At 30.1% G+C, this 26,659-nt stretch overlaps 1 protein-coding gene across 38 annotated transcripts in view; it reads left to right on the top strand.

The window, feature by feature from the left end:
- The window catches only part of sif (still life), a 146,706-nt gene that overhangs the window by 103,750 nt on the left and 16,297 nt on the right, over positions 1-26,659 (top strand). For all 38 annotated transcript variants that reach the window (XM_071891076.1, XM_071891094.1, XM_040719977.2 and 35 more), the window contains 3 exons: positions 17,991-18,407; positions 19,558-19,701; positions 19,769-19,951. In XM_071891076.1, coding sequence (XP_071747177.1) covers positions 17,991-18,407; positions 19,558-19,701; positions 19,769-19,951 — 744 coding nt within the window. The remainder of the gene's footprint in view (positions 1-17,990; positions 18,408-19,557; positions 19,702-19,768; positions 19,952-26,659) is intronic.

The raw sequence follows: 26,659 nt of genomic DNA on the forward strand, positions 1-26,659 counted from the left end.
TATAACAAAATTAAATTATTCACATAAAAGTCAGTGTCTTTCTAAAAATAAAAATACTTATTTAGATTTCAAACATGTGCTCATATTTGATATGCAATCACCTAGTCATGCGAAAATACTATTTATAGGGTTAAAAAACCCCCATATTTTTAAATGTTTTGTATGAAAAGGAATGACGCCTAGATTTGCTATTTGATTACGTCAAAGAATCTTATTTGAAGTGTAATTAATTAGAGATTTATTTACTAGATTTGAATTTTATAGATTTTTTTGACTTGTTGAATTTATTAGTTCATCTATCCACCAAAAATTCGAGAACATCCTTGCCATATATAGAAGTTAATCAGATGAATTTGTTAGCTATTTTTTTTTTTTAATTGGTAATCTGAGGAATGAATTTTCTTTTTCTCAGCTATTATCGTTATTATTTAACTATTGACTAGTGAACTTCTTGTCTACTTACTTAAAATATATTCAAAACTTGATTCAACATTCCTGTGTGCTCATAAAAGACTGAGAGTAGTATCCCTGACGACTTTTTGCTGGATTATAATAGTAAGTCCTTGTTGGTCTCAGAGTAGAATTGGAGATCGACAACAGAGTAATTCTTGGCAATGTCCCTTTTTATTTCCTTCTCCATCTAAACTGATCTCCTATAAAACCAAAACATTCTTGAAATTGTCAGGGTACCCATGTTAACTTTCAGTTGTTTTTTTTTTTTTTTTTTTTTTTTTTTTTTTTTTTTTTTGTAACATTACAAAATACGCACGATTTTCATTACAAATTATCATTCATCGGACCATGTAAGAGTCGGAGGATATCTTTAGAATATCGATTATGCCGATTTAGTCTTTTCTCACTTAACATATTATATTATTCCGTATCTAATACATGTGGATATGGGAGTTCAAGTTCTAGGAATAAGCCCGTACGGATAATTCTATATTATCTTGATATATATTATATCTACAAAATTTTATATTAATTTATTTAACGATATATTAAGCAAATATACATCAACCTTTTTATTGAATAAAGGGGGGGAGGATTTAGGAAGGGGGTTTGAGGGATTAAGTGAAGCTCTAGGTTAGATTTGTGTAGACTTGTGTATTATACCCCCCTAAACCTAAATAAACCTTTTTAAAGGAAAGATTTCATTTATTTTTCAACTACAATATTAAATGAAATACGTACAAATCTATAAATTGAAACCACAGATAGAAATCCCTATGCTAAATCATAGGGATTCCGCCCTTCTCTTTCTTTCATTGAAATCCACCTAATCCTTTACTAGAGAATTAAGCAATGATTTTTTATTAAATGGTGAAGTTTTTTATTAATACCACAAATGCTTTAACAAAATAATAAAAAATAAAAAAATATCCATAAGCTTTTTAATAAACTTTCTAACTTCTTATTGTTTTTTCTATTTTCATTTAAAAGATTTCTGTTATGTACATATATATGGTTGTAAATTGTAGGCATTTTTCCTGTGCTAAGAAAAAAGAGAGCTAAAATTTAACATTTTGAGCCTGATGATTTGACAAATTCTTGAGAGAAAAGAGCAGCTTAGTTATTATGATGTACCATTAAATTAGCTGCAAGTAACTGAGAGAGGTATGAAATTACCACGAATCCTACTTTAAAGGCAGAGTATAGGCAAGAAATACTACGTTTGTAATCCTTAATCACACTTCTAGTCCAACAAGGGCTTACTCCTATAACTCAGCAACAAATCGTTAGTCTTATTCTTCATTTTTCAATCTATAGTAATTAATTTATAGTTAGATGATCCTAAAGAGACTATAAATGAAAGAGGTTTGAATAGTTTTTTTATCTCTATTTCTGATTCATCTAAAATTATGTATATGTGTATTTTCATCTCTTGCGGAGTTCATTGTTGTATTACGTCTTTTGACTAAGATTCATATAATGTAATTTAATAGAAGTCAGTGTTCTGGAAAGGGTTATGCCTTTTTCTTTAGAATAAACCAGAAACATAAACTATTAATTAAAGCCATAGTTCATAGTATCTCACTCATAATTATCCTTTAAAAAATTATAAAAGCTATTGTAATACAATGAAACATAATCCTAATCATCTACACAAGGTATTTATTTATATTTTTTAATGGAGGTTACTTGAATTTTGAACATAATTCATATACAGTGTTTTGGTTTACTTTCTATTCCAACCATCTTGTCTCCTCATGTGAATGTGTCATTCAAAGTGAAATCAATCAAAAAAATGACATTTTTCACAGCACTATCTTTGATTATTTTTTTTTTTTTTCAAATATGGCACATATTTTAATATTTTCTAAAACCTCAAAAATCCAAAATGTCAGCCTTTTTTAGCCTCTGGTTCAAGGTCTAAAGGCTTCTAAATTAATACCACCTATTTTATTTTTAAATACTTTTATTTTGAATGTTTGTCGAGATATCGATCTACTTTACAAATCATTTAATAGATAATTGATTTATCCTTTTGTTATATTTATTGAATTAGCCAACAAAATGAGTTTCTACCCATAAGGTCACGAGGGTAATATATTGACCTTTAAAAAAATCAAACACGTCATTTTCAATTTTACTCAAATTATTTTATGTTAATTTGTAATGTAATATATACAAAAAGTTTTTACATATACATTAGATTCCACTTAATTACTATATTCTAAAAACTAAGCTTACATATTGCAAAAACTCGAGTAGAATATTTAGTATACAGGTATATTCAGATATTTGCTCTACCGACGCACTTAAATCATTTCTAGTATTTAAGTGGAATCGAATAAATCTCTAAAAAATTATTATTTTTGTGTAGAGTATATTACAAATTAACATATAAAAACTTGAGTAAAATTGAAAATTGAGATTTTTTTTTTTTTTTTTTTTTTTGAGTAGACAAATTTGATTGTCACAAGAAAAGAGTAATGATATATGGACAGATTATATTTAAAAAATGTATCTTAAGTTCAATAGAAGTATAAAACTAAAGATATATTAGTCCCCAAATTTCAATACAGAGCCTATAATTCACTCAATTACAAAATATATTGCACTATATATTTATATGAAGTAGTATTTTCTTCTATTTTGATTTTTGTGTAAGGTTGTTTTTACGGTGTTGCACCCTATATCTACATATGTTTCTTGTCTATTTTATATGCCTTATAGATACGTACATACAAAAGTGTCATAATAGGTTTTCTATTTTTGTCGTCTTAACTTTGATTTATATTTATCAAGAGCCATTATATAATATATGTAAGTATATTGGATATATATCATAGCACTAATTAAACAACAAATGGGAAGTGGGTTAAAGGTATAGATAACAAATAAAAAAATACAAAAACATTTCCCCATAAATCATGCTCTTAATTGAATCAAAACAACTCTCAGATCACAATAAGAGCAATAACACCCCACCTCGGCTCCAACTATAGTTGTGTTGGTTCTTATTTATTCGGTCCAATCCAGTCTATGGGCCGGTCCTAATTAAGATTATTTGTTTTTCTTTCTTTCTTTTTTTTGACACATTTGGCCCCCTTACATGCCTGATGTCCTCCCCCCTCGATTACACTTTTTAGGTGCATGTCGAGAGGAAGGCCTACAGTGTCCATCATCAAAACACTGAGCCCCTTAAAGCCACTGTCAGCTGGGACGCTACAACAGAGGACTACATCTGCAGCGGGTACGAGGCCTTCTGCCGCCTGGAATCCATCATCGTTGAAGTTTAAAATTCAAAGTGTTCATATTTTAATGGACTACTCCGTAATTTTATGTTCTTGTTGGACTCAGAGTCGAATTAAGAATCGACATAGGAGAAATTCTGGGCAAATTACTTGTTTATTTCCTTCTCCCCCTCCTCTCTTGTCACAGCTGATTGTAGCGGATCTAATGAAACGATCAAGGATCCAATGTTTTTAAGGGATAAGAAATACTTTCATTAGTACTAAATTAAGAATAATGACTATCTCCTCTCATGCAAGAAAGATACTTCAAGTTTTACTGAGATAATTCATTTATTGTAGACAAGGGGCTCCCTACCATTATAGTATCCTGCACAACTTTTTTATCGCAAATGGCATCATTCCTCCACCTGTGTATTGTTTAGGTATATATATAAATATTTGTTTTGAAAAAGTATAGCATAATAATAAATGTTATCTTTTAAATGAAACAAAAGGGTTTAGCTTCCAATTAAATTAAATGTAATCCAATTTCCATATAATTTGTAAAATATTTCTATCATCAGATTAGTAAATTCAATTAATCAACCTTGATGTCTACTCTTCTTAGATGTTATAGATGTTTTGTTTATTTTAATCTCATGTCATAGCGTCTAGTGATATACATATAGTCGGGGTTTTTCTCCAGTGATAAGTAATTGGCGGCACTAAATCCACATTCCACTAAGTATGACAATGACAATGGTAGCAATAATTTTCTTGCCAAATGACTTGTATTTGGATATTTAGCTTCTGTTTCTTCACAGAGCATATTTATTGTTCCTCTTATTTTGCATATAACTTTTTTCGAGTCGTCATTTTGTAATTCTTCATGATACTCCTCTAGAATTGGCTGAGTCATCCAAGATGAATTATTAATTTCTTTCGAATAAAAAAAAACTGTAATTGAAGCCTATTTTTAAGTACTACACAATAACGAGACAAGTAACTATTTTCTTCACATTTCATATCGTTTTCGGTGCAGATTAAGAGAAAATAATGCCCTTGTGAGGGGGTTTGTGAAATGTGTATCGTTTTTAAAGAACCGATAAGGGATGTGGGATATAAGGGATTTTGAGCCCATTCTAAGGATTGGTACAATTTTATCTTTCCCAAGTTGGGAAGAGTTACGTAAATACCTTACTACTCGTTACCTTTGGTCTGTTTATCTTTTTTGATGGTGATTTTGACAAATTCAAAGTGCATATACAGCTCATTTTTTAATTTGATTAATTAGGTCATAATTAAATTTTCAATCCTATTGATTTATTAAATTAGTCTCTTTTTTTTCTTCAATTTTTGCTAATAATGGGAAATAAAAAATTATTCTTTTAATCTAAGCAACTATTATAAAAAGAATTCTTATTCCAGTAAGAGTTGAATGGTTAGAATGGGTTGTTGTATAAGCGAGAAAACTATAGGAGGGAATTAATCTAAAAACTTTTTTTTTAAATATATGTAGTTCAGGAAGGCATAAGTTCTCTTGGGAGTATATTTTCTAAATAGAAATCTTTCAAGCAGTCAAAATAAATGGTTTACTTAACATTTTTGTTTTATCCATTTTGTGCAAAAAAAAAAAAAAATTCACAGAAAACTATTAACTTTCATAGAAGCTCAAACAAAAATTATAAATATACACATTAAATATAATCCCTACACATATTTTACTGTTTGACACTAGCACATATCTGACTAAAGTATGCCAAGCTTTTGAAAGCTAGATTATTGATAAATACTTGCAAGAGTTCAAATGCTTAGAGAAAAAAATTACTAAAGATTACATGCCGAAAATATTAATTAAAGAAATAAAAATCTACTAATTACCAAGCAGACGAATCTTCGTTCCCCCTATTTTATTTCTGTAACCGAGTGAGGCCTCTATTGTTGATGGTAAAAAGTAGAATTACCGATAGTTTAACATAATTCTAAAGGACTTGCTCTTAAATTGAGAGGAAATAACGTTTTTTAAAGTCGAAGCAATACTTGCAGAGGCACTCACGATTATTTTACGCATGTAGAACAAAAAGTTCTCTTCTTCCTGCAAACAAAACAATCGCAAGATAAATTCAAAAAATGGACTTTTAAACCGGGCAAATTTTATATTTTAGTTTATAAAGGGGATTTTTACTCCATCCTTTTAATCACCTTGGGATCTTTGCTGTTTTTTTAAAATATCTTGAGAAAACTCTGTCTTTTATTAATTTGTTTTTTTATTTAAATTATTGATCTTTAGTGGGAATTTTGTACATGTGAAAGGAGAATAATAATAAACACACAAAAAACTTATTACTGAATAAGAATGTGATCGAAACGCGTCCAATATATTTTTTTTCTAGTGGGCGACCTGAGGAGTGTATTTTTTTTATTATGATAAAGCTGGTATACTACTTGGGTAACCATGAGCGTGTGCGCTCATGAATGACAGAGTTATATGTGTAATTCCTTGTTGGAGTCAGAGTAGAATTAAAATCGACATGGGAGAGCTAGTGATAAAGATTGTGTGTATTTTGGACATGTTAAAAAAGAGAAAAAGAAAATCAACATGGTAACCCTCATAATTTGAAGAATGACTTGAAAGAGAGCAGTTTCGCTGTCACGGTGTTTCAATAAATCAGCTACAAATAGCTCCGATGTCGATACTCAATTCTACTCTGATTCCAACAAGGACTTACAATTATAATTATTGATTTCTAAGATTACCAATTCCAAAAAAAATGGGTCTACTAAAAAATGCACCTGATTTGCACCACTAAATATAGTTTTAAAAGGATGTGAAGAGAATCTAGTCCATGTAATTCTTAAACCCAAATAATCTGTGAATGACATTTTTTACTTTTGTTTTCAAGATTTTTCAGTCAGAACACCTAATTATTAAATATGGTTCATATTTATACGAGTATAAATCAGATTTTTATATTCTAGTACCTTTTTGTGCATTGAATGAATTGTCAAAATAGAAGTATCAGAAATTAATGAACGATAAAATTGAAATCTGCTCTTACACATTGAATCTATAATAATATCATTACTTTTATGCAAAGTCGTTAATGGCTTTAAAATGTATTTATTGTTTTTTGAAGAGTTGCTCTTAAAGAAAGTGCTTTTATAAGGATTGGACCTTACCTACATAAATATAAATTAATATTCATAGATAAATGAAACTCAATATTTATTTATTTAATTTGTTAAAATATAATTGTCACGAAGCATTTGGAAAGTTTTTAATATATGTATACACTAGGCAGAAAAAAAAACTCTTTGTATTTTTTCTCCCCCACTAATTACACATTTTGAGAACTTTCATTTGTTCCTCTTTTGTGGCTTTATGTATATATACATATAAATCTATTGAAAGGTTAAATTTTTTTGATTTGACGACTTTTTGTAAGAGAAGAGTGTCTATTAGGGTAGCTCCGATTCTGTGCTGAAAAAATTAATGTTTTAGTTCATTTTTTTCACATTTTTAATATTGAAAAAGTATTCCATAGCCAAAAATTGTATCATTTGAACTACGTTCAGAGGCGGTGTCTCAGGTTGGCTCTTAAGCTTTTGACTAAAATTGTTAATTTATCAACATTTGGCCACATTTATATTTACAACACAAATGAAACGTAGCATAAATATAAATTGATCCACTACTAAGAACAGAAGAGTTTAAAAGATATTGGATCATAAAGTAATTTGTAACATGAAAAAATAAGTACCGAGTGTGCCATTACAATCGGAACACTTTGAATTTTAAACTTCACAAGATGTAATTTTTTAGTTAAAAGTAGAATTTCGACAGAATTAATACTATAAATAGATGTGTGTCTGAGTTCTCTTAATCATTAATACTTTTAGCGGAAATGAGGGCTTCTAGGGGTTGGTGGATGTAGTCCTCTGTCATGACAGCCCAGTGCTGGCTGACAGTGGCTTTTAAGGCTTCGATGTTTTGATGAATAGCACTGCAGGCCTTCCTCTAGACATGCACCCTGAATGTGTAGTCGAAGGGATTGGCATCAGAGCTGCCGGGGGCTAAAAGTGTCAAAAAAGATTTCAAATGAAATCAAAAGACTCATTCACAAGAGTCTTGAAACAAAGGAGATGGGGTTCTCTCATTAATGGTGTCACAAGTGGCTTCACCGCCCTCACAAGGCTCTCTTCTACCACTTTGTTTTTAGTTATTTTCACAGTCTGGTGTACGCCTCCGAGATCTCCTGCATGGACCTCATGGACTTAAGAGGATTGACCTGGTTTGTTTTATTTATCTCCTCTGGCCCAAGTTTGGCCTTTTTGACAGACATTCCTTTTTCCTCTTCAGTACTTGCTGAAGGTGGTTCTAAAGACGCCCAACTGCTTGGAGTTTGAGAAAGGAAATTCGTCGATTACGTTCAAGCGTAATTTTTTTTCTCGATTAGTATGTAACCTAGAGAGCTCTGTTTTGTTTTGTAATTAATTGTTCATGTTTTAAAATATTGAAATCCGATTTAATTTCAATCACTCAACCTTCCTTAATTATAGAATTGGTAAGTGTACATATTTTAATGGATAACTCGGTAGAGTGCAAAAGCTCCACCAAAAATCAAATTGAGCAATGTATCTTAATTTTTGCAAAATTTATGGTCGGTTATGTATTATTTACGTGTTCTGTTAGCTTGACCTCTCAAAATTTAACACCCTTTTATTGTGACCATAGATTGCCTTTGTACCAAGTTTGATCGACATCGATCTGTAACTTTGGCTGTATCCTGTTGACGACTAACAAACAAGTGCAAAAACACTTTTGAAGTTCGTTGCCAGAGGTAATAATAAAAATTTGTGAGCAGCGAGCTAAACTGTCGTCATTTAAATATTTATTCTACAAAAATAAGCTTGGAAACACCGGTTTTTAATATGAATAATGATATTTTCCAATTTTTACAGTCAAATGGCCCTGACAAATGTAATTCAACAGTCTGAATCTGAAACTCTGAACATTAAGTATTAGACTCCTAGAATGACATAAAGGCAATAACACTAATTTTTTTATTTTTGAGTTATGACAATTTGGCATAATACCCTCGAATTGATAATTTATTAACGATTGAATATTGGAGCTACAAAACTAATAAATTGGCATGGACTTTATTTACGCTTTTAGACAAAGTTGCTGTTGTAACTTTATGTTATTTGTTCAAATTGAATTTTTTTAATTTTGTCCCAGGTACTTTTTTAATATAAGGTATTTTTGAATATTAAATGCTGCATTAAATATTAATTAAACTCAAAAAGATTTTGCTGAGCGAAGCTTTATTATTAAGGGAACGAAATGAAAGGATGAGACAAGTATAAGTAACACATGGATTTTTAAGGCTCACCCTAGTGTCTGTTAAGAGCTGGAAATTGTATGTTAAACATAAATTATCAGGCACAACAGGAGAGATATGTCATTTACCAAACTCTCTTTCTCATTAGTGCATGTAATATTAAAAAACTTATGGACAGTAATCCTAGCCTTATGTATGTAACACACATAAACTGTTGAAAAAATTAATTAAAAGCAAATGATGGAGTTTTTTCAAATAAATAAATTTATAATCATTACTGGATTTTAATCACCAGCAGTGCCTAACAGTCTCATGTATAATCAGTTCTTAAATACATATTGGTGGGTTATTTTTACTAAGTCTCTAGGGGGTAATAAGTTTTCTGTAATAATCTATATATAGGTATATGTTTTTTAGACTGTACTACAAACGTTCTAGAACTTATAAGAGAAAAATAAAGCATTTAAGGATCAAAATGAATCATTTTCCAACGTATTCTACAAATATTATAGCTATTGATCAAATTTTGTGATCTTATGAGTAATCAATGGGTTAAGTGCATACAGTTTCATTCTTCCACTGGTTTAAGTAATAATATAACTCTGTTAATTTGATATTACGAATAAATTTGGGAGAAAACGTAGGAATATACTATATTCAATTTCATTTGAAGCAACATATATCTACTTTAAATATTTGTAAATCAAGGAGTTTTTGGTGGATTAAATACTATACATAGAAGAAATCAAACACGATATATGATTAATATTTTGAACACACCTCGTACATGTATGAAATATGGTAACTTGCCTTTACTTACATATTAAATAAGAAGTATACGCAAGTCCAGTACTTTAATAAAATTATGCAAAATTAACGTGAAATATTGATGAGTTTTATATATAATAAATACATACCTATGATCAATGCCTCCCAGGTCTACTACCATCACATGCTGCTGAAAAATGTTTGTAGGTCATATTCTTACACAATATTTTTATTACTTTCCTTATAATACATACCCATTTGGAAGGGAAAGAGAAGGAGGAAGAGAAATGAACAATGGTACAAATACTACTACTCATTTCCATAAATATATTTTTTAGACTGCTCCGTTTTTGGTTTAATATTTTTTCCTCGCGTACAAATACTTTTTCTGCGTAAGAGAGTCCAAAATCAGACTTCAGAAAAGTTTTAGGCCTCTCAGGGAGTTTTTGGTGAAGTGCATAACGTTTTAGTAGGAAAAACATGGTTTTTTTTTGGTCAAAATAGGGTATTTTTAGACTTTTTGCACCGCCGTTCAAAATAAGATGCTATGAATGAAAAAAACAGTCTCTTTATATTTTTAGTATTCGGAGCAAACTTATTTTTTATCATTTTAAGGGATCTAAGATTTGCTTAATAGTTTAGAATTTACTTGTTTTATCAAACATAACTCAAGATAATTATCACTTTAAAATTACAAATAAGAGCATAATATTTTTTACTCATAAACCAAAATTTGGGACCGAACACAGGCCTAAAAATTGTCAATTTTAACTCAAAAAAACATTTTTTTTTGTTTTTCAAATTAAAATGGCATGTACTTACACTCTAACTGTCTTCAAAAGCTTCAAAACTTTGATAAAGTTAGTTTTTTTGATTATCACCAGCAGAAAAGGTATTTGTGCAGAGGGTGTATTTACTCAAAAATGAAACAGTTTAATAATATATATATATATTAACTCAAGATAAACAAAAATATAATATGATAATTAGTTGATATTATCAAATACTACTTTTTACCGTTGCTTTCAAAGGTTGTAAAAACCACCACTCTGGAGAGTATTGCCCTCTTTTTGTAAAACTTATTATCCACAATTGAAGAACAACTGTTTTTTTGTGATTGTAAAAGCGATTTATATTAATTAAGTAGCTAATTAGTAGAGATTTAGTAAAATTACTTTGTTTGATTAAGAATAGAGTTCTTGACAGATTTATCAAAGCAAACACATTGGAAATATCATTAATTTTGTAGAAGCAACGCAAAAAAACTGAAAAACATGTGGATAAAACAGAGGGCAGAGTAGTTATTGAACAACCTTTTACTTTTCTATATTTACCAAGCATATAAACATTTTTTTTTACAAATATATATATGTATTGAGAGTTTTTCAATTAACAAATAGAAAAAATGTTTTATGACATAATTTGTTATTAATTGCGTATATTAGCAGTAGTAATTAGGATATCAACTATGTTTGACAAATGCCAAATATTGAAAATATATCGTAAAAATAGTGTTAGTACTATTGGATGTACAAAAACTAATAAGACCTTCTAAAAATACAGTTTTGAATAGGTGTTGTTGATGGAATCTTAAAGTTCAGACTATTTTTGAATAGCTAAAATTCTAAGCCTTTGAATGATGTACATGTTGTAATCAAAAATTCTGTATATGTCGTGATGGAGGAAAGACGTGCCATCATAGACCATTTAATCTGCGCCAGGAAGACCACTTCAGACATCACGATGACCTTATAAGTCAGCAAGGCCACAGTCTGTCGGGTCAGTAATGGTTTGGCTGATGGGTACAAACTTAAGGACTATAAATGGGGTATAATACTTGTTGAATACTCATTTGGGATAGGATTCAAATAAGGAAATAACTTTACTTTGTATAGCTTTTTAAAGTGAAAAAAAAAGTCAAATGCTTTTCTAAAACAGTTTAATACAAAATCGGTGTTATTAACAGTCAACCAACTGCGAGTTTGGAGAGGTGGAAGAGTAGAAAATATTTTTGAGAGCTTACAAAAAAATTAAAAATATAATCTAAATTTGAAGAAAAAATAGATGAAAGGCTTTATCTATTATAATGACCTAGTGTTACCAACTAACACTCTAGAAAGAGGAAATAATACTTGTTGAATCCTTCCATATATATTTTTTTGTTTTTTTTGTACAAAATATGTATATTTTAAGGGGTTTTTAAATAAAAAAAATTAAATAAAGCTTTCTAATAATTGACTACTAATTAAGAATTTATTTTGATTATATATTCATTTATGTATATATAACTGGCATATACGCATTTAAGGCATAAATTATTAAAATATACATTTATATATGTTGAAATAAATATATATGAATTTTTTTTATTCAAAAACTCTGCAAATATAAATTTCCATTTGAAAGAAGAAAAAAAATGAAATTATGATTTATTTGCTATCTTTTTTTATTTTTTAATACTCGTAATAATTTTTTGTTATTATTATTATTTTGCAAGAATTTCCCATTCTCGTAAATTAGGGATTCACATAAATAATTTTCCGAGTTTTATTGTCTTTTATATAAATACGTATTTATTCATTCTTTGTTGCTTTTTTTTTTAAATGAAGTATATTTAATTCATCTTCATCATCGTATGATCAATTTTTATGTAGCAAGTTCCAACGTGTTCATATATATATATATATATATATACATGAACCTACTGGTTTTACAAGTATATTGAAAACAGAGGGGGTATTTTTGAGGGCGCTTAGTCTTTCACCCAAAGAGCCTTTCTTTGCAAAGTGCTAGGGAAATGAATAGGATTTTTTTTTGTAAAAAAAAGAAGAATCGGAGAAAGAGGCCCAACAACTTTGCTTGTCTCTCTCTCTTCCTCTCTGCCTGTTGTTTTTCTTCTCCTTAGTGCTTGCCAAAAACGCCGTACCGAGTTTGTGTGTGTTTTTTTTGTTTCTTCCAAGGAGAAAGTACAAAATTATTTCAAAAAGCAAACGAAAAAAAGCGTGTTTTGAAGGGAGCGAAGTCGTCTAAGTAATTTTCAGTAAGGGAAAACAGCAAGTCACTTATAAGGAGCTTGAGATTCAACTACTACTTACTTATTTTAGGGAAAGAAGGAAGAAGCAGATACTAGATGGTCTTAAAGTGAGCCGTTACTTTTTTGTTATTGTGGATTTGCTCGTCAAAAATCATAGTTCTAACTTATACAAAATATAATTAATGTGATAGATACAGACCTCAGTTACTGACATTCATCGTTATGAATGTCTTCCTCTTCCCCTCGCATCTTTCATTCGTGTACTTTTCTTCTCTATTTGGAATTCATCCCTAGTTACCCATACTTGTTCGTCCTTGTATCTCTGATGAATTTCATGAGTATTTGGTAGAGTAAAAGCTCTGTGCGTTTGTGCGTGTTCATATATATATTTTAAATGATATGTTAACTCTTTAAAGGAGCAAGTTCATGACGTCAAAAGTATACGTCATTTATGCCCTATCTACTTTTTTTAAATTTAAAATTACTGGTGTTTTAGTTTTATTGAATCAACATCCTTATTGATGGGGTTTGATTAATTATTATACATATATTTTTTTAATAAAAAAACTATAAAAATTCTCAGGAAGGTATATATACATATATATAAATATTCAGTTATGCTATTCATATTGAAACATCTATAAAAAGAAAAAAAAACTTTTCTTTATTATTTTATTTTGTGGTGTAACTCTTTCTAATGATATTGAAAAAAATAATTAATCTAAATTACTAAAGTTTTTATGTGTCTGTCTTATATATATATATCGATATAGAGAGTTTGAGAGAAAGAAAACTGTTTTATTTTTGTGGCTCATCAATTATTTTACAAAAAAAAATATACACACATCAACTTGATAAAACCTATCTTTTCAAAATGAAAAAAAAAGAGCAAAAAAAAAGATTTATTCACTTTTTCTATTTATTAGTTAATTTATTAATTATAAAATTGGCAAAACATATTTTTTTTCTAATTAAAACTTTTTTATATATGTATCAAAAGCATGCATTTCATTATGAACGCTGCTTTTATATATTTCTGAGGAGCAAGGATACACGAAAAAGATAAAAATAAAACCGACATAATTATTCAAATACAGAGTTCGGTTCTTATTAGATCGAATTCCAATCAAAAAATCCTAGGAGTATAATAAATAAGAGTTTATACAAAATATGTTATTACTTAAATACCCAAATGGACTGTAAATGTGAGAATAAATGAATTTCTTAATTTTCATCCCTTGGGATATTTTTATGATTTATAGCCCTAACTATAACTGATCTAAAAATAAATGATTCAAAATAAAGGATGTCTAATTTTGAAGAGGAAAATTATAACTTATTTTTATGTTTGTTTCCATTTATGATTATGTAGAACCATGTGTTTTACCTCCATTTTGTTATCTCTCCCTCAGTATTTGATCTTCTTTTTTTTTCTTTTTTTGGTGAGGGAGGGGGGGGGGGGGAATAATTGTTTGTATGTAGGTCTCTAAAGCTCATTATAAGGTGGCATTCCCCTTGATGCATGATGTTTTGACAAATTTAATTAATTCAACAAATGAAGAAAAAAATATAATTATATCTACAAACATTGCCTCCCCTTATTCTCCTTCCTTTTTCATCTCTTCATAGAAGAGAAGAATAATGGAGAGTTTAAAAAGAAAAAGATGTTGAAAGCCTTTAAGAGGAAGATTTCTTCTTGTGTTACAATCTTCAGGAGTTTAAAAATAAATAACACCTATATTATTTTGGGAATTTGATTTAAGCTCAATGTATACTTGTGTACCTATGTAGTATCAACCTATTTAGATTAATGTTTGTGTGTTTTTTTCATTGAAAATGTTTCTCATTTTGAGGATTTTCAATCTCTGCCTCTCTCTCTCTCTCTCTTGTGTCTTTTTAAAGTTTCAAAAGGGATTTATGATTTGAAAAACTAAAAATTGCTTTTTTATGTTACTTCTCACACCTTTAAAGGGATTTCTTATAGCATACTCAATACACACAGTAACGCACAGACCCCTCATTACGGTAAAATAATGACTCCCAATATTTAGATTGTAATGTCAAATACACCAGAGAATTGTGTAGAGAAAAGCTCTTCAAATCGTAGTAGTTGGAGAAAAACCTTTTTTTCTCGCTTAAAACTACGAACAAATAAACTATACGAATGGGATTGGAAGAAACAAAGTGTAACACAATCAGATCCAGATCCAGGTGGCGGAGAGCCTCTTCCACCTCATCCCGAGTTCCTTCTTCACCCTCCTTCCCCCTACTCCAATTCAACCAGTAATCTACATCTCTCTCAAATACAACAGTTTCAGCATCAACAAAATTTACAACAACAACACCTCAACAGCCTTGTTGCTGCAGAAGCAGCTGCTGCTATCGAGAAGGGTAATAATAGTCAGAACAAGAAAAGTTACTATTATCGAACTCAATCTCCGGATGTGCCGCTCCGTGCTGATACGCTGCCAAGAAACACTCATGGATCTAATCATGGAAGCCCAGCGTTTGCACCACTGATTCGATCCAATAGTACAGGTACAACTGCAAGTGTGACCTCAAGTGACTATGGCTTTCAAGATTGGGGAAAAATTACTCCTAGAACCACAATTCTTCAATCCAGAGGAGGACGAACTAAATCTGGTAAATCCGTTCGATTTGGTGAAAATCGTATCAATGTATTCCTTCAGGACTCCACTCAACAAGCTCTAGAAGAAGCAGTTAAGCTAGCACTTTCATATGCCTCTGGAATAGAACGCCCTGGAATTAGTTCAGATAGTGAGGTTGTTCCAAACAAAGGGGAAGCTTCAAAGGTGCCTTTCTACTCAGATTCTGAGAATCAAAAGCATGTTTATTCCTCTTCTATACCTTCAAAGTCTGTCCTAATTCATCCGAGTGAACGTGAAGTCATCTTTCAAGGAACAAATGGTAGTTCTGGATTATTGTACTCTTCCACATCTGTGACTTCAACCGCAAATGCGACATCTACCACCGCAGTTACATCAAGTAGATCCACTGATTCTCACAAGTATCGCCGTCGATCCAACAAGAACATCAATGAAATATTTTCTTTTATCGATAAAGTACTCAGTGGTTGTAACAATGAGGAGGGCTGCTCGGACTCTGACTGTCCTGTAAATCGGAAACGACGAAGAAGAAGAAAAAAGAATTCCTACTACTATACTCATTTCCGTCCTCGAAAAACGTCCAATATCTATGATTCCGATGATAGCGATGAAGATGAGTCTGGCTCAGTCGCTTCATCTGCCTCCACCTATCATCGAAAAAGACTAACTAGAAGTACTATTACTAAGAACCATCGAGGGAGAAAAGGAGGTTCTTCAACCTCCTTCGATAACCTTTTCACAAATTTCCACCTCGAGTTTGAAGATCTCTCGGCCTCAAGCTCTTCCACTGGGACATGCATGCCCTCTTTCTTCTCACATGTCCACACTAAAATCTCGCAAGAAATATGCAATGCCATCTTTCTTTGTAAGGTAAATAATTAAAATGAGTCAAACTTCAATTGCAGTGTCATAATCGACAAAAAAAAAAAAATATTATCCTGTCCTCCAAAAAGAGAAAGGAAAGAAAACCTACTTTTGCAGGTAATTGCCTAAACACTCTCCATTCTCAAAAAATATTTGGGCATTTCTCTATTTTGTTGTAGATATATTATAATCAAGATAACTTAATATATTTGATTTACTTCAACCAACCAATGTACAGAACACTAATAAACCATAAGAGTAGCAATAAACGACAGATGACGAAAGAGTACATTGTATAATTTTTTTATATTTGAACAATTAGTATTCAACATTTCCTTCTTCACTTTAACTACTTTTTGGTTTATTTTCTTTTTTTCAAACACAATGTTCTACATAGCGTACATATGTAACATGCTTGGTTACCTCATTGTGGTTGAGAGAGGGGAGATATAATTTTTTAGGACTCATAATAATAATGTATATGTACTTTTTTTTTTTACTCAAAGAGAGGGTTTTATTAAATATAACTCATAAATTATATAACGATCCTTTTAGATTTTTTTCCTTTTTCAAATGAGGGACTTTAGTTATGTGCACCAATGTAGCTTTATATATATATTTTTAAATTGTTTCTGTATGTGATCCTCTCAGTCACAATGACAAAGGTTATCCCTCCCTCCTTTTTCAACTGGGACACAGAAAGAGAGTAACAATTCACGAATCCCTTGGTCTATTTAATTTATGAATGTTTTTATTTTTTAGCATAAATCAATTTGATATAAATACATATAAAAAGATCAAGAGAGCTTATTTTTTTTGGATGGTGATTATCTATCAAGGAAATATTGACAACTTGGAATAAAAACCATTTATTTTTTTGAACAAAAAAAAGGTTTGTTTATTCATTGTCGCTTTTTTTTTTAGAAAGCTCACTTTGTAAATGTGTCCCTCACAATAAAAGCAATTTAGGATGATTTTTCCCAAATATAAGTTTAGATTATCTACATTTGTAACTTTTTTACAAATGATCTTCAATCTCTATTAATCAATTATTCGTATTAATCCTTGGGTGTCCTACAAATTGCACTTAATGGTTACACGATTACAATGTAATCAATGAAAAACAGTCAAGAATATTGCTTTAGACTAAATTTTACATTCCCAGATATTTCACTCCATCGAATAAATTCAAATAAAAGCCTATACTTGACCACCAACACATATTAATTAGAAATTAAGGGCGTTTATATATTTTTTTAATCATTTTATTGATTTTTCAATATTACTAAATGTCTTGATACACCATGAATATGATTGTCAACAATTATTTAACGTCTTTCGTTCTTTGATGTGTAATTACTTTTTGAATACATTTTTTTTCTCTTCGCTATTATTTCTTCAAACAGTTGTTAAAGCACTTTATAGCCTCACCAAAAAAATATTTACGACATAAATATTGTTTCACAAAAAAAAAAAAAAAAAAAAAAACTTCCTTTTTTTTTTTTTTGCTAATAATTTTTGTTATTTTTTTTTTTTAAACAAACTTTTTTTTCCTTCATTTTGGAGAAACTCTAGTGAGTTTGTATTATTTTTTTTTATCTATGAGATTATATCTAGAATCCTTTTGTTAAATATTCATATTTAAATGTATACATTGTAATTATATCAACAGATATCAGATGAGGACCGCATGTCATTGACAACAGCCGTATCCGATGAAGAAGAAGTTGAGAGCAATCATAACTCTCCTTACAAGACATCCAAAGCCTCTTCTTCTTCTGCAGCCTCTTTTAATTGTACTGGAGCTGTACGAAAAGCTGGATTCCTATCAGTCAAGAAGTGGCTTCTTCGGAAGAAGCATCAGGTCGAGTTGGCGCGAAAGAGAGGATGGAAGGGTTATTGGGTTTGCTTAAAAGGAACAACACTTCTATTCTATCCTTGTGATTCGCGGGAGGGAAGGAGTGTCGAGGCGACTCCGAAGCATCTTATCATTGTGGATGGAGCAATAATGCAAGCCATTCCTGAGCATCCTAAGCGGGACTATATATTTTGTCTCAGTACAGCCTTTGGGGATGCATATCTTTTTCAGGTAAGGGCGTTATGGTTTTTAACAAGCTATTGTAAGAGTGTGCAACATGAATTACCATCTACATTATATTGTGAATATGCAATAGCTAAGTTTTTAAATTTTGGAATTGTAAAAAAAAACAAAAAATTAAATTTTTACTGAAAAAAATTTCAAATATACCAAACTTTTTTTCGAAAATTCACAGCTATTCACAAAAAATTAAATTTTTTAGAAAAAATATCTACAAGATCCACAGCTGCTCAAAAAATATAAAAAAAATTCCAAAATCCACAGTAGTTCTCAAAAATTAATTTAAAAAAAAAAATCAAGAATTAAAATTCTAATATAAGATTTTTGAGAAAAACAATTAAAATATTTCACTTTTTAGAGAAAAATTTCAGAATACATAGATGTTAATAGAAAATTTAATGTTAATGGAAAAAAATTTGGAAAATTAAATTAAGTTTTAAATATTCAATTTTGTAGGAGAAAGCAAAAAATGATTAATTAGGAGGAGGGAGGCTATTTTTTTTTTTTTTTTTTTTTTTTTTGTCCATAACTTAAAAAAGTAATAAATAGTTCAATACTAGTAATAAATAATAATATACAAGAATCGAAATCGTAAATTAAACATTGTTCTCTCGATTCCAAAAAAAAACGTTCTCCAAAGAATTGAGGATCAAAAACGGAGTTATTATGCAGTGGGGCTCGTGTTTATTCCCCTCGTCTTACAGCTTATCTCCTTTCAAATATCCTTCAAATTGTTTTGACTACATACTATATTAATTTTCTATTTTTTTTTTACGATTTCCAACCTTAACAAAAACTCCCTCACGAGAGATATATATTTATAGTACTATTATTTTCAGTACTCGTTAAAGTAGTTGTAATAAATACAGACTAAAGGTAAACAACAACACTAATAAAAGATTCATTTAGTAACCTGCTTGAACTTAAGATATGTTATTATTTTCGTTTTTATTTATTCGCTGTTCCTGTCATTTACAAACAATCAGAAAATAAAAAGACCTTAATAACCATATGTAAATAAAGTGTTTTGCAGCAGCCTTCCACTTGACATTTTTATTATTATTGTTGTCCCTGCGCCTTTATTTGGTATTATATTACATCCCTACTCATAAACTAATAAACCATCTATTCTTTTCATTAGGCTCCTTGTCAAGTGGAGTTAGAAAATTGGGTTAATTCAATTCATTCCGCCTGTGCTGCAGCATTTGCAAGGCATCGTGGAAAAACAGGAACATTACATCTTCTTCAGGAAGAAATTTATCGTTTAGACAAAGGAATAGAATCAGTAAGTGCCACCACATATGAAAATGGATCCCCCCTCCAAATATTTCATTTTTGTACATAACCCACAGGATCAAAAGTTAAAGCACATGGCTGAGCTCCAGTTATCCGTTGTTTCTGAGCAAAATAGTAAACATCAAATAGATAATCAAATTACTCAATGGGAAGAAAACCTTGAGAGACTTCATTGTGAACAATTCCGACTTCGATGCTACATGGCCTCTCTACAAAGTGAAGAACTTCCCAACCCAAAAGTAAGTCCTTTCATTTTCTATGTAGCCCGTAGCTAGTTACTTTAAACCATGTCTTCATGAACGCGTTTTTAATTTGCGGATTAGAACTTTCTCTTTAGTAATACAAGAATATAATTGTTATTCATTCATAAAAATACAACATATTTTATTAGTAGGGATGTGACAATTGAAAAAATCCTCCTAAGCATGTACATATATATATATTTTTTTTAAAGTATATGCTAGTAATCTGTGAGATATTAACGCTCTAAGTCATTATTTCTCCATGCTTCGAAAATTCAAATGTATTAGAGAAAAAGGAGCAGAATAGTTGTCTTACAAATGTTAAATTGGTCCTTGGACAGATTTCCCAATCAGTCTTTTTTTCCCTTTCTTTATATTTTTTTTGCCGGTCTGATCTTTTTAATTTTGAATATGAAAACAAGGAAAATAATCAGCTAAAGTATTGTACGCTCTAGTCAAAACCTCTTACTTTAAACTTGAGGGATTTTGTTTGATTGAAAGGGATTATCCTAAAACTAAAAGAGCTGAAATGATGTAATTTGCATCAACGTTATTTCAGCTGTGGTATTTACCATAAAAGACCAATAAGGGACCGTTTTAGGAATGACTCATTTTATTACGACAGAACAGATGGGAATACAGACTTTTAGTTTCTTTTAGACGGATCCAGAAAATATTTATGTATTTGTTACCTAAATACCTGCAAGATATTAGTGCTTTAACTTATTATGTATATTAGCACCGGTCCTAGGACTGAGACATTTTATTAGAACTGGACAGATAGGACTGCAGTCTTTTTAGACCAACCCAACACTACTGTCAGAAGATATATATCTCTTTTATCAATTTGCCAACATATATTTTACAATCTTGAGGATTTAAACAGTTGTCACATCCCACACATTGGCATTAGACTCATTAAGAGCTGCGTAGCTCAAATGTTAATTACTTCCATATTTTATTTTCCTTTCTTTTACCATTTTGGAGGCAATAATATTTATTAAAATAAAGTAATTTCCATGACAATATATAAATTACTCTAAATTTAATTATACTCCTTTTTGATTATGAGTTTGTAAAGTTTTTTTGTAGTTTTTTTTCTTCCCCCAGTTTTACATCATAAGAGTACATATATTAGCACTTGGGGGAGGGTCTATGTAATTAAAGTTGCTTAGTTTTTGGAACAAAAACTAAATAATTACTCAAAAGAGTTGAAAGCCTTGAATATAATATATTTTTTTTTAATATAAAGAAATATCTCCATCAACGATCCATCTTTTAAGAATGTATATTTAAGAGCATTTAGAGATTATATATATATATTAGTGCAATAATCTTTTCCTCAAGCATATATGCATGCATATACTTGTTTGTATTCAGACATTCATCTAATCTTATAAAGAGATATTTATATGTACATATATATATATATAAAAATAGGATCCTTTCTGGATGTGTAAAGTTGTCTCCTTTGAAAACATTCATATTTTTATTCTATATACAAAAAAAAATTGATAAGACCTACACATACAACTTGATAAATCTTATGTAAACTTTTATGTTCTTGTCAAATGAAATACTTTGTATGAAGAATTTACAGTGTGCTATTGATAAATATAATTCTGGCCCGTCAACAAAAAAGCAGGCTATAATTTTTTCGCAAAAATTGAGTCTAAGTTACCTTTTTATTTTTAAACAAATCTTCGTCTATTTCAATCAAAAAGATATGTAGATTAACCCTTTGGATGTCTCCAAATTGTACTTAAAGTATCAAAAAATCAGGGAAAGGCATAGCTCAATGGACATCCTGCTCAGGAAAAATTGTTTTCATGAACTCAATCTGCGTAGGTTCTCGCCCCGATCGTTCCTAGAAAAGAGAATATAAAGTATATTTATGAAAACATAAATAGATGCATTTTATTTGAAAGGCCATATTGGAGCTAAAGGGATTACTATAAGCCAAAAGAAGGTTTTAAAATAGGGATGCGGTTATTATGTGTCTGAAACCGTTCCAGAAAAGGGAATATAAAGCCAAATAATTGACAAAATAAGTTCATGAAATAATTGGTTGTATGCCTAAATGATGTTATAAATATGGGACATTTTTTTTGTTCAAGATTGTTTTTATGTTAATTCACCAAAATAATATGATTGAAATTCTATTAGATGTCTAGTATATCTCTTAAACCAGTAATTTTAATTTTTCTTGTCTCAATTACATATTAATAAGTTTCCTATGGTATATTTAATATTATAAAATCCAAACGACCTCATTTTTATTACTCGTACTTATAAATTCATTATAAATAAGTGAAATTTAAATTGATCAAAAGGAAATGATAGCACCAATATATAGTTGTTAAACAAAATGGTTCTTTTTACAAATTATAATTAAATAAGACGTTATGAAATGTACCATTTGACTCTCATAACGTTTTATTCAATCAGAATCATTATAATTATTGACTATAAATTGATAATGCCATGGTATTTTGACCTATTAATACTTACTGTATGTTCAAGAGAGATAGCACAATTGTTACAACTGAATTTGTCCATCTGCCATAAAATACTTTAAAAAAAATATTTTTCTCCCATTTAAAAAAAATATTATCTGATTTAATTCGAATGTCATTGCTTTTCGTTGGTATAAAATAGTATTCAAAACAGATATTAAGGCTTTTTTTAATTCATTTGATGAACTTTCTTAAATATCTTCTTTTTTTTTTTTAAATTGTCCATTATATACTACAAATATGTGGTACGTCAGCACAAAAACAATATTAAACAAAGATAAGGGAAAGGAAACTTTATGAAAGATTGCTATGAAATAAAAAAGTAGACACATTTTAGTCAACTATAGGATCTGTATTCGAATTTGTGATATGCGTTAAGATAAGCAAGAGTTTTAGCTATTAACTAGAGCCTTAATTTTATTTAAGAGGCTAATATTGACTCCCATATGGTCATTTTCAAATAAAATATATCAATTTATCATTCTTTTATAACAAGGATTAATTTTGGTTACATGAATTTCAATTTCCGATTAATAATTTGTTGAAAGAATTTGACTATAATTGACAAATACAAGTCAACCTCATTCAACTCGGGGAAAAAGTAATTCTGTATTTCCCACCCATTTTTGTTTAACTAAGTATATCTTTTTTATTATTGGACATAAACGATAACGCGTAGTAAAGATGTGGCTGAATATTAGATACGCTTAACGGACAGTATTACGCTTGCCCAGTTCAGTCGTGCATTACTTTGCGTCAAATATGGAGGTCTCGATAGAAGAAATTCGCCATATTTTACTTTTTTACTATCTGAAAGGGAAAAACGTGTCGAAAGCGACTAAGAAAATTTGAGATGTATACGGCGTCGATTCTCTTTCGGTTCATGTTGCACAAGAGTGGTTCGAGCGATTATTTTCTGCTCAATTTTGCCTCTAATGTGAACAAGTCAACCGCTTGAAGTTGCCAGCATTGGTGAATAGGAGACAACAAAACATCATCAAGATAACCCCAGGCCACAAATCTTTGATGTCACACCAGAAGCTCATGGTGATCCAATGGGAAGTTCTTATGCATCCATCCTACAGTCCGGACCGGGCACCAAGTGACTAATACCTATTTCTGTCTCTGGCCAACGCACTTGCGGGTACAATTTTGCCCTCGATAGAGGCCTGTGAAAATTGGCTATCTGAATTTCTTGGCAATAGGGACAAGGGCTTCTAAAAGAAAGACATTATGAAGTTGGATTCTAATTGCCAAAAAGTTATTGATCAGAACGGAACATATTTCGCTTAAATCGGATGATTCAAACACACCTTTTAAAGCTTTTAAATTAAACCAAAAATACCAAATTTCTTTTTCCCTAAACTATTTTATCCACAATGAGCCCTAACCTTCCATTGCAATGTCATTTGCGACGTCATTGAATATGGTTTTTACATTATTCAATCTTAATTTACATCGTTGAAGCACGAAAGTGATAAAGGTTGTACTTTCTCTCCCTCAATCAAGAAAACTTTAAAATCATTTTTCATCAGCAATTTCTACACAACTCTGTTATTGTGTACAAATGTGAGGCTCATCATCAAATCTGTAGATAAGAATTAATTAGGATTGTTAATTAAAGGAATAATATTAAATAGAAATAGTAATTACCCCTAATCCATTTCGAATATGTAGACTAATGAGATTATATTAATATATTTACGAATATATATAGAAAAGCAGATTAACAGATCACACAGCATCCCCCAATTCAGTATACTATAAATCATAGGGGAGAATTGGTTGAGCGAGCTACTAAGGAAAAAGGGAACAGACAAGTCAATGAAAAAAAATGATTGCATTGAATATGATAGGCATAAAATTGTTTGCTTGCACTATGAATATCTTTTAACTCGTGTGTTTGTTAGGAAATGGATTTTTGTAATTGAATATTAGGAAACTATAAAAACAGCCCTGACGAAAATTGCCGTGAAAGATTCCCCTGAAGAAAATTTCCAGTATTTTTATTCAAACTTCATGATGAATAATATCACATAATAAATTGGCTTAATATTATTTATAACAAAAACCAATGTCAATTCATCGAGTACATCCCAGAAGGCCCTCTAATACCAAAAAATAGTTCCAAACCCTCGGGTTGTAGGGGGTACTTGGGGTATTCCTGGATCCTTAATTACCACCGCCAATTAATTTCAATTTGGGTGTGCTGACTAATATCATAGAAGTATACATTGTAGTAACTTAGCTTATAATTTTTTTTTTTGAATTAATGAGTGTGAGGCATGTACCTAGTTGATTCGAAACATGACACTAGGTTGTTAACACTACCAAGACTTCCCAACCCAACCCGAGGGCTATAAACTACTTTTTGGTGTTAGAGGGGTTCCTTGAATGTATGTGCTGCATTGGTGGTGATTTTTAACAATCCCAACCCACCCCCAGGACACTCTCCAATCCAAGGGAAAAGAGTATTGAACCATATTTTAAGGGGCCCCAAGCTATTTATTCACTTCCTTACTATATTGCAATAATATTACTCACATTTGAAGTTACTCCCTTGGGGAATGGAAAACATAAATATGTTTAGATATTTGTCATATATAATATTAAACGAAGTTATAATGTGTTATTATTCATCAAGATGTTTGAACAAAATATGGGGAGTTTTCCTAACTAGGAATTTTCCTTCATGGCAATTTTAAATCATAGAACCTCTATATTTTGAAGGTTTTAAGACTATAATATGTAAAGTTCTTAGGAGCCAATAGTCTTTACGTCCGGTGGGAAATTAGTAACTGATATACGTGTTGTACCTCAACCTAAAAAGAATCTTGAAAAAAAATCAAGAAAAGGAGAAAATCAAAAAATTATATTTTTTATTTTATATGTATATAAACACGGGTCAATATTTATTAGACACATTTGAGTCAATTATAGACTTTGTATTCAAAATTAGGATATTTTAGAATTTTAACTATAGATAGGAAACCTTTGTTTGTATCAGTGATAATGTAATGCGTAGCCACTATGGACCACCCACTCGGGATAAATTAATCTCTTGAAGTCAATGTTCTTAGGTTCGTATCTTAACCGTTCCTAGAGAAGGAAATATACTAAATGTAGATGGACGACCTCAAAGAGAATTCCTAGGTCAGATGGTTTAATTATAATACTAATACTTAATGAGTACCAACTCCCTCTGAACAATTAAAGGAACATTGAAAACAAAAGTGGAAAAAACATACTTCCTATTCAATTATGAAAAAGATCATTTTAACTTGCTTTTGTATTGACGGGGCACACATGCATCTGCATGATACACATCCTTAGTCTGCCATGATTTTGAAATGACGTTATGATTATATGAATATATATTGTGTGGATTTGTATATACTTTTTTAAGCATATATATTCAAAAGGGACAGATTTCTTTTAGAAAAAAAACAAACCTGCAGCATTAAAAAAAAAAATTCAACACTGAAATCCTTTTTTTTTTTTTTTTCAAGTTTAAAAAAAAAATCATTTTTGTATTAGGTAGTAACTCTGTTTATGACAAATTGTATGAATATAATGTATTAATAATACTATTATAGTGAAATATATTTACTATATACTTATATTTAAATATATATATAATAATAAAAACATTATTTATTCGCTTTCTCTTGCATAATCCCAAATATGTTTGATTTTTTTTTTATTTTTTGTAAAGAAAAAAAAATGACTTACAAAATGTTAATTTCTTTCAAATTATATATTTAATAATTTTTCTGAAAGTTATTCATAGCTGTAGTGTATTGTACAGAATATTTCTTCCGCTGAAATAATTAAAATCTTCATACTGTCCTTTTCCATTACGCTATATTCTCATTAAATATTAACTCGCTACATAAATGATCTATGAGAAAGTGACAATGAAGAAATGAATAAGTCTTCTTAGAGTGCTTAATTATTGGAGTAAGCGGCTCACATGTGCCTTCTTAACATAAACGAAGCGAAATAACTTTTTCTTTTTGGCGCATTATCGTCAATTTCTAGCAATAAATTATTTTTATTAAGCCTTCGGGTGTGCTGCAACTTTCACTTAAAGTAATCAAATTTGATCAATAGAATAAAAGAATGAACCATGGTCAAATTTCATTTGAAAGGCTCCATATTCGGGCCAAATTAAGTATTTTAATTCAAA

Source organism: Lepeophtheirus salmonis, chromosome 9 (assembly GCF_016086655.4).
Source record: "Lepeophtheirus salmonis chromosome 9, UVic_Lsal_1.4, whole genome shotgun sequence".
Lineage (NCBI taxonomy): Eukaryota > Metazoa > Arthropoda > Copepoda > Siphonostomatoida > Caligidae > Lepeophtheirus > Lepeophtheirus salmonis.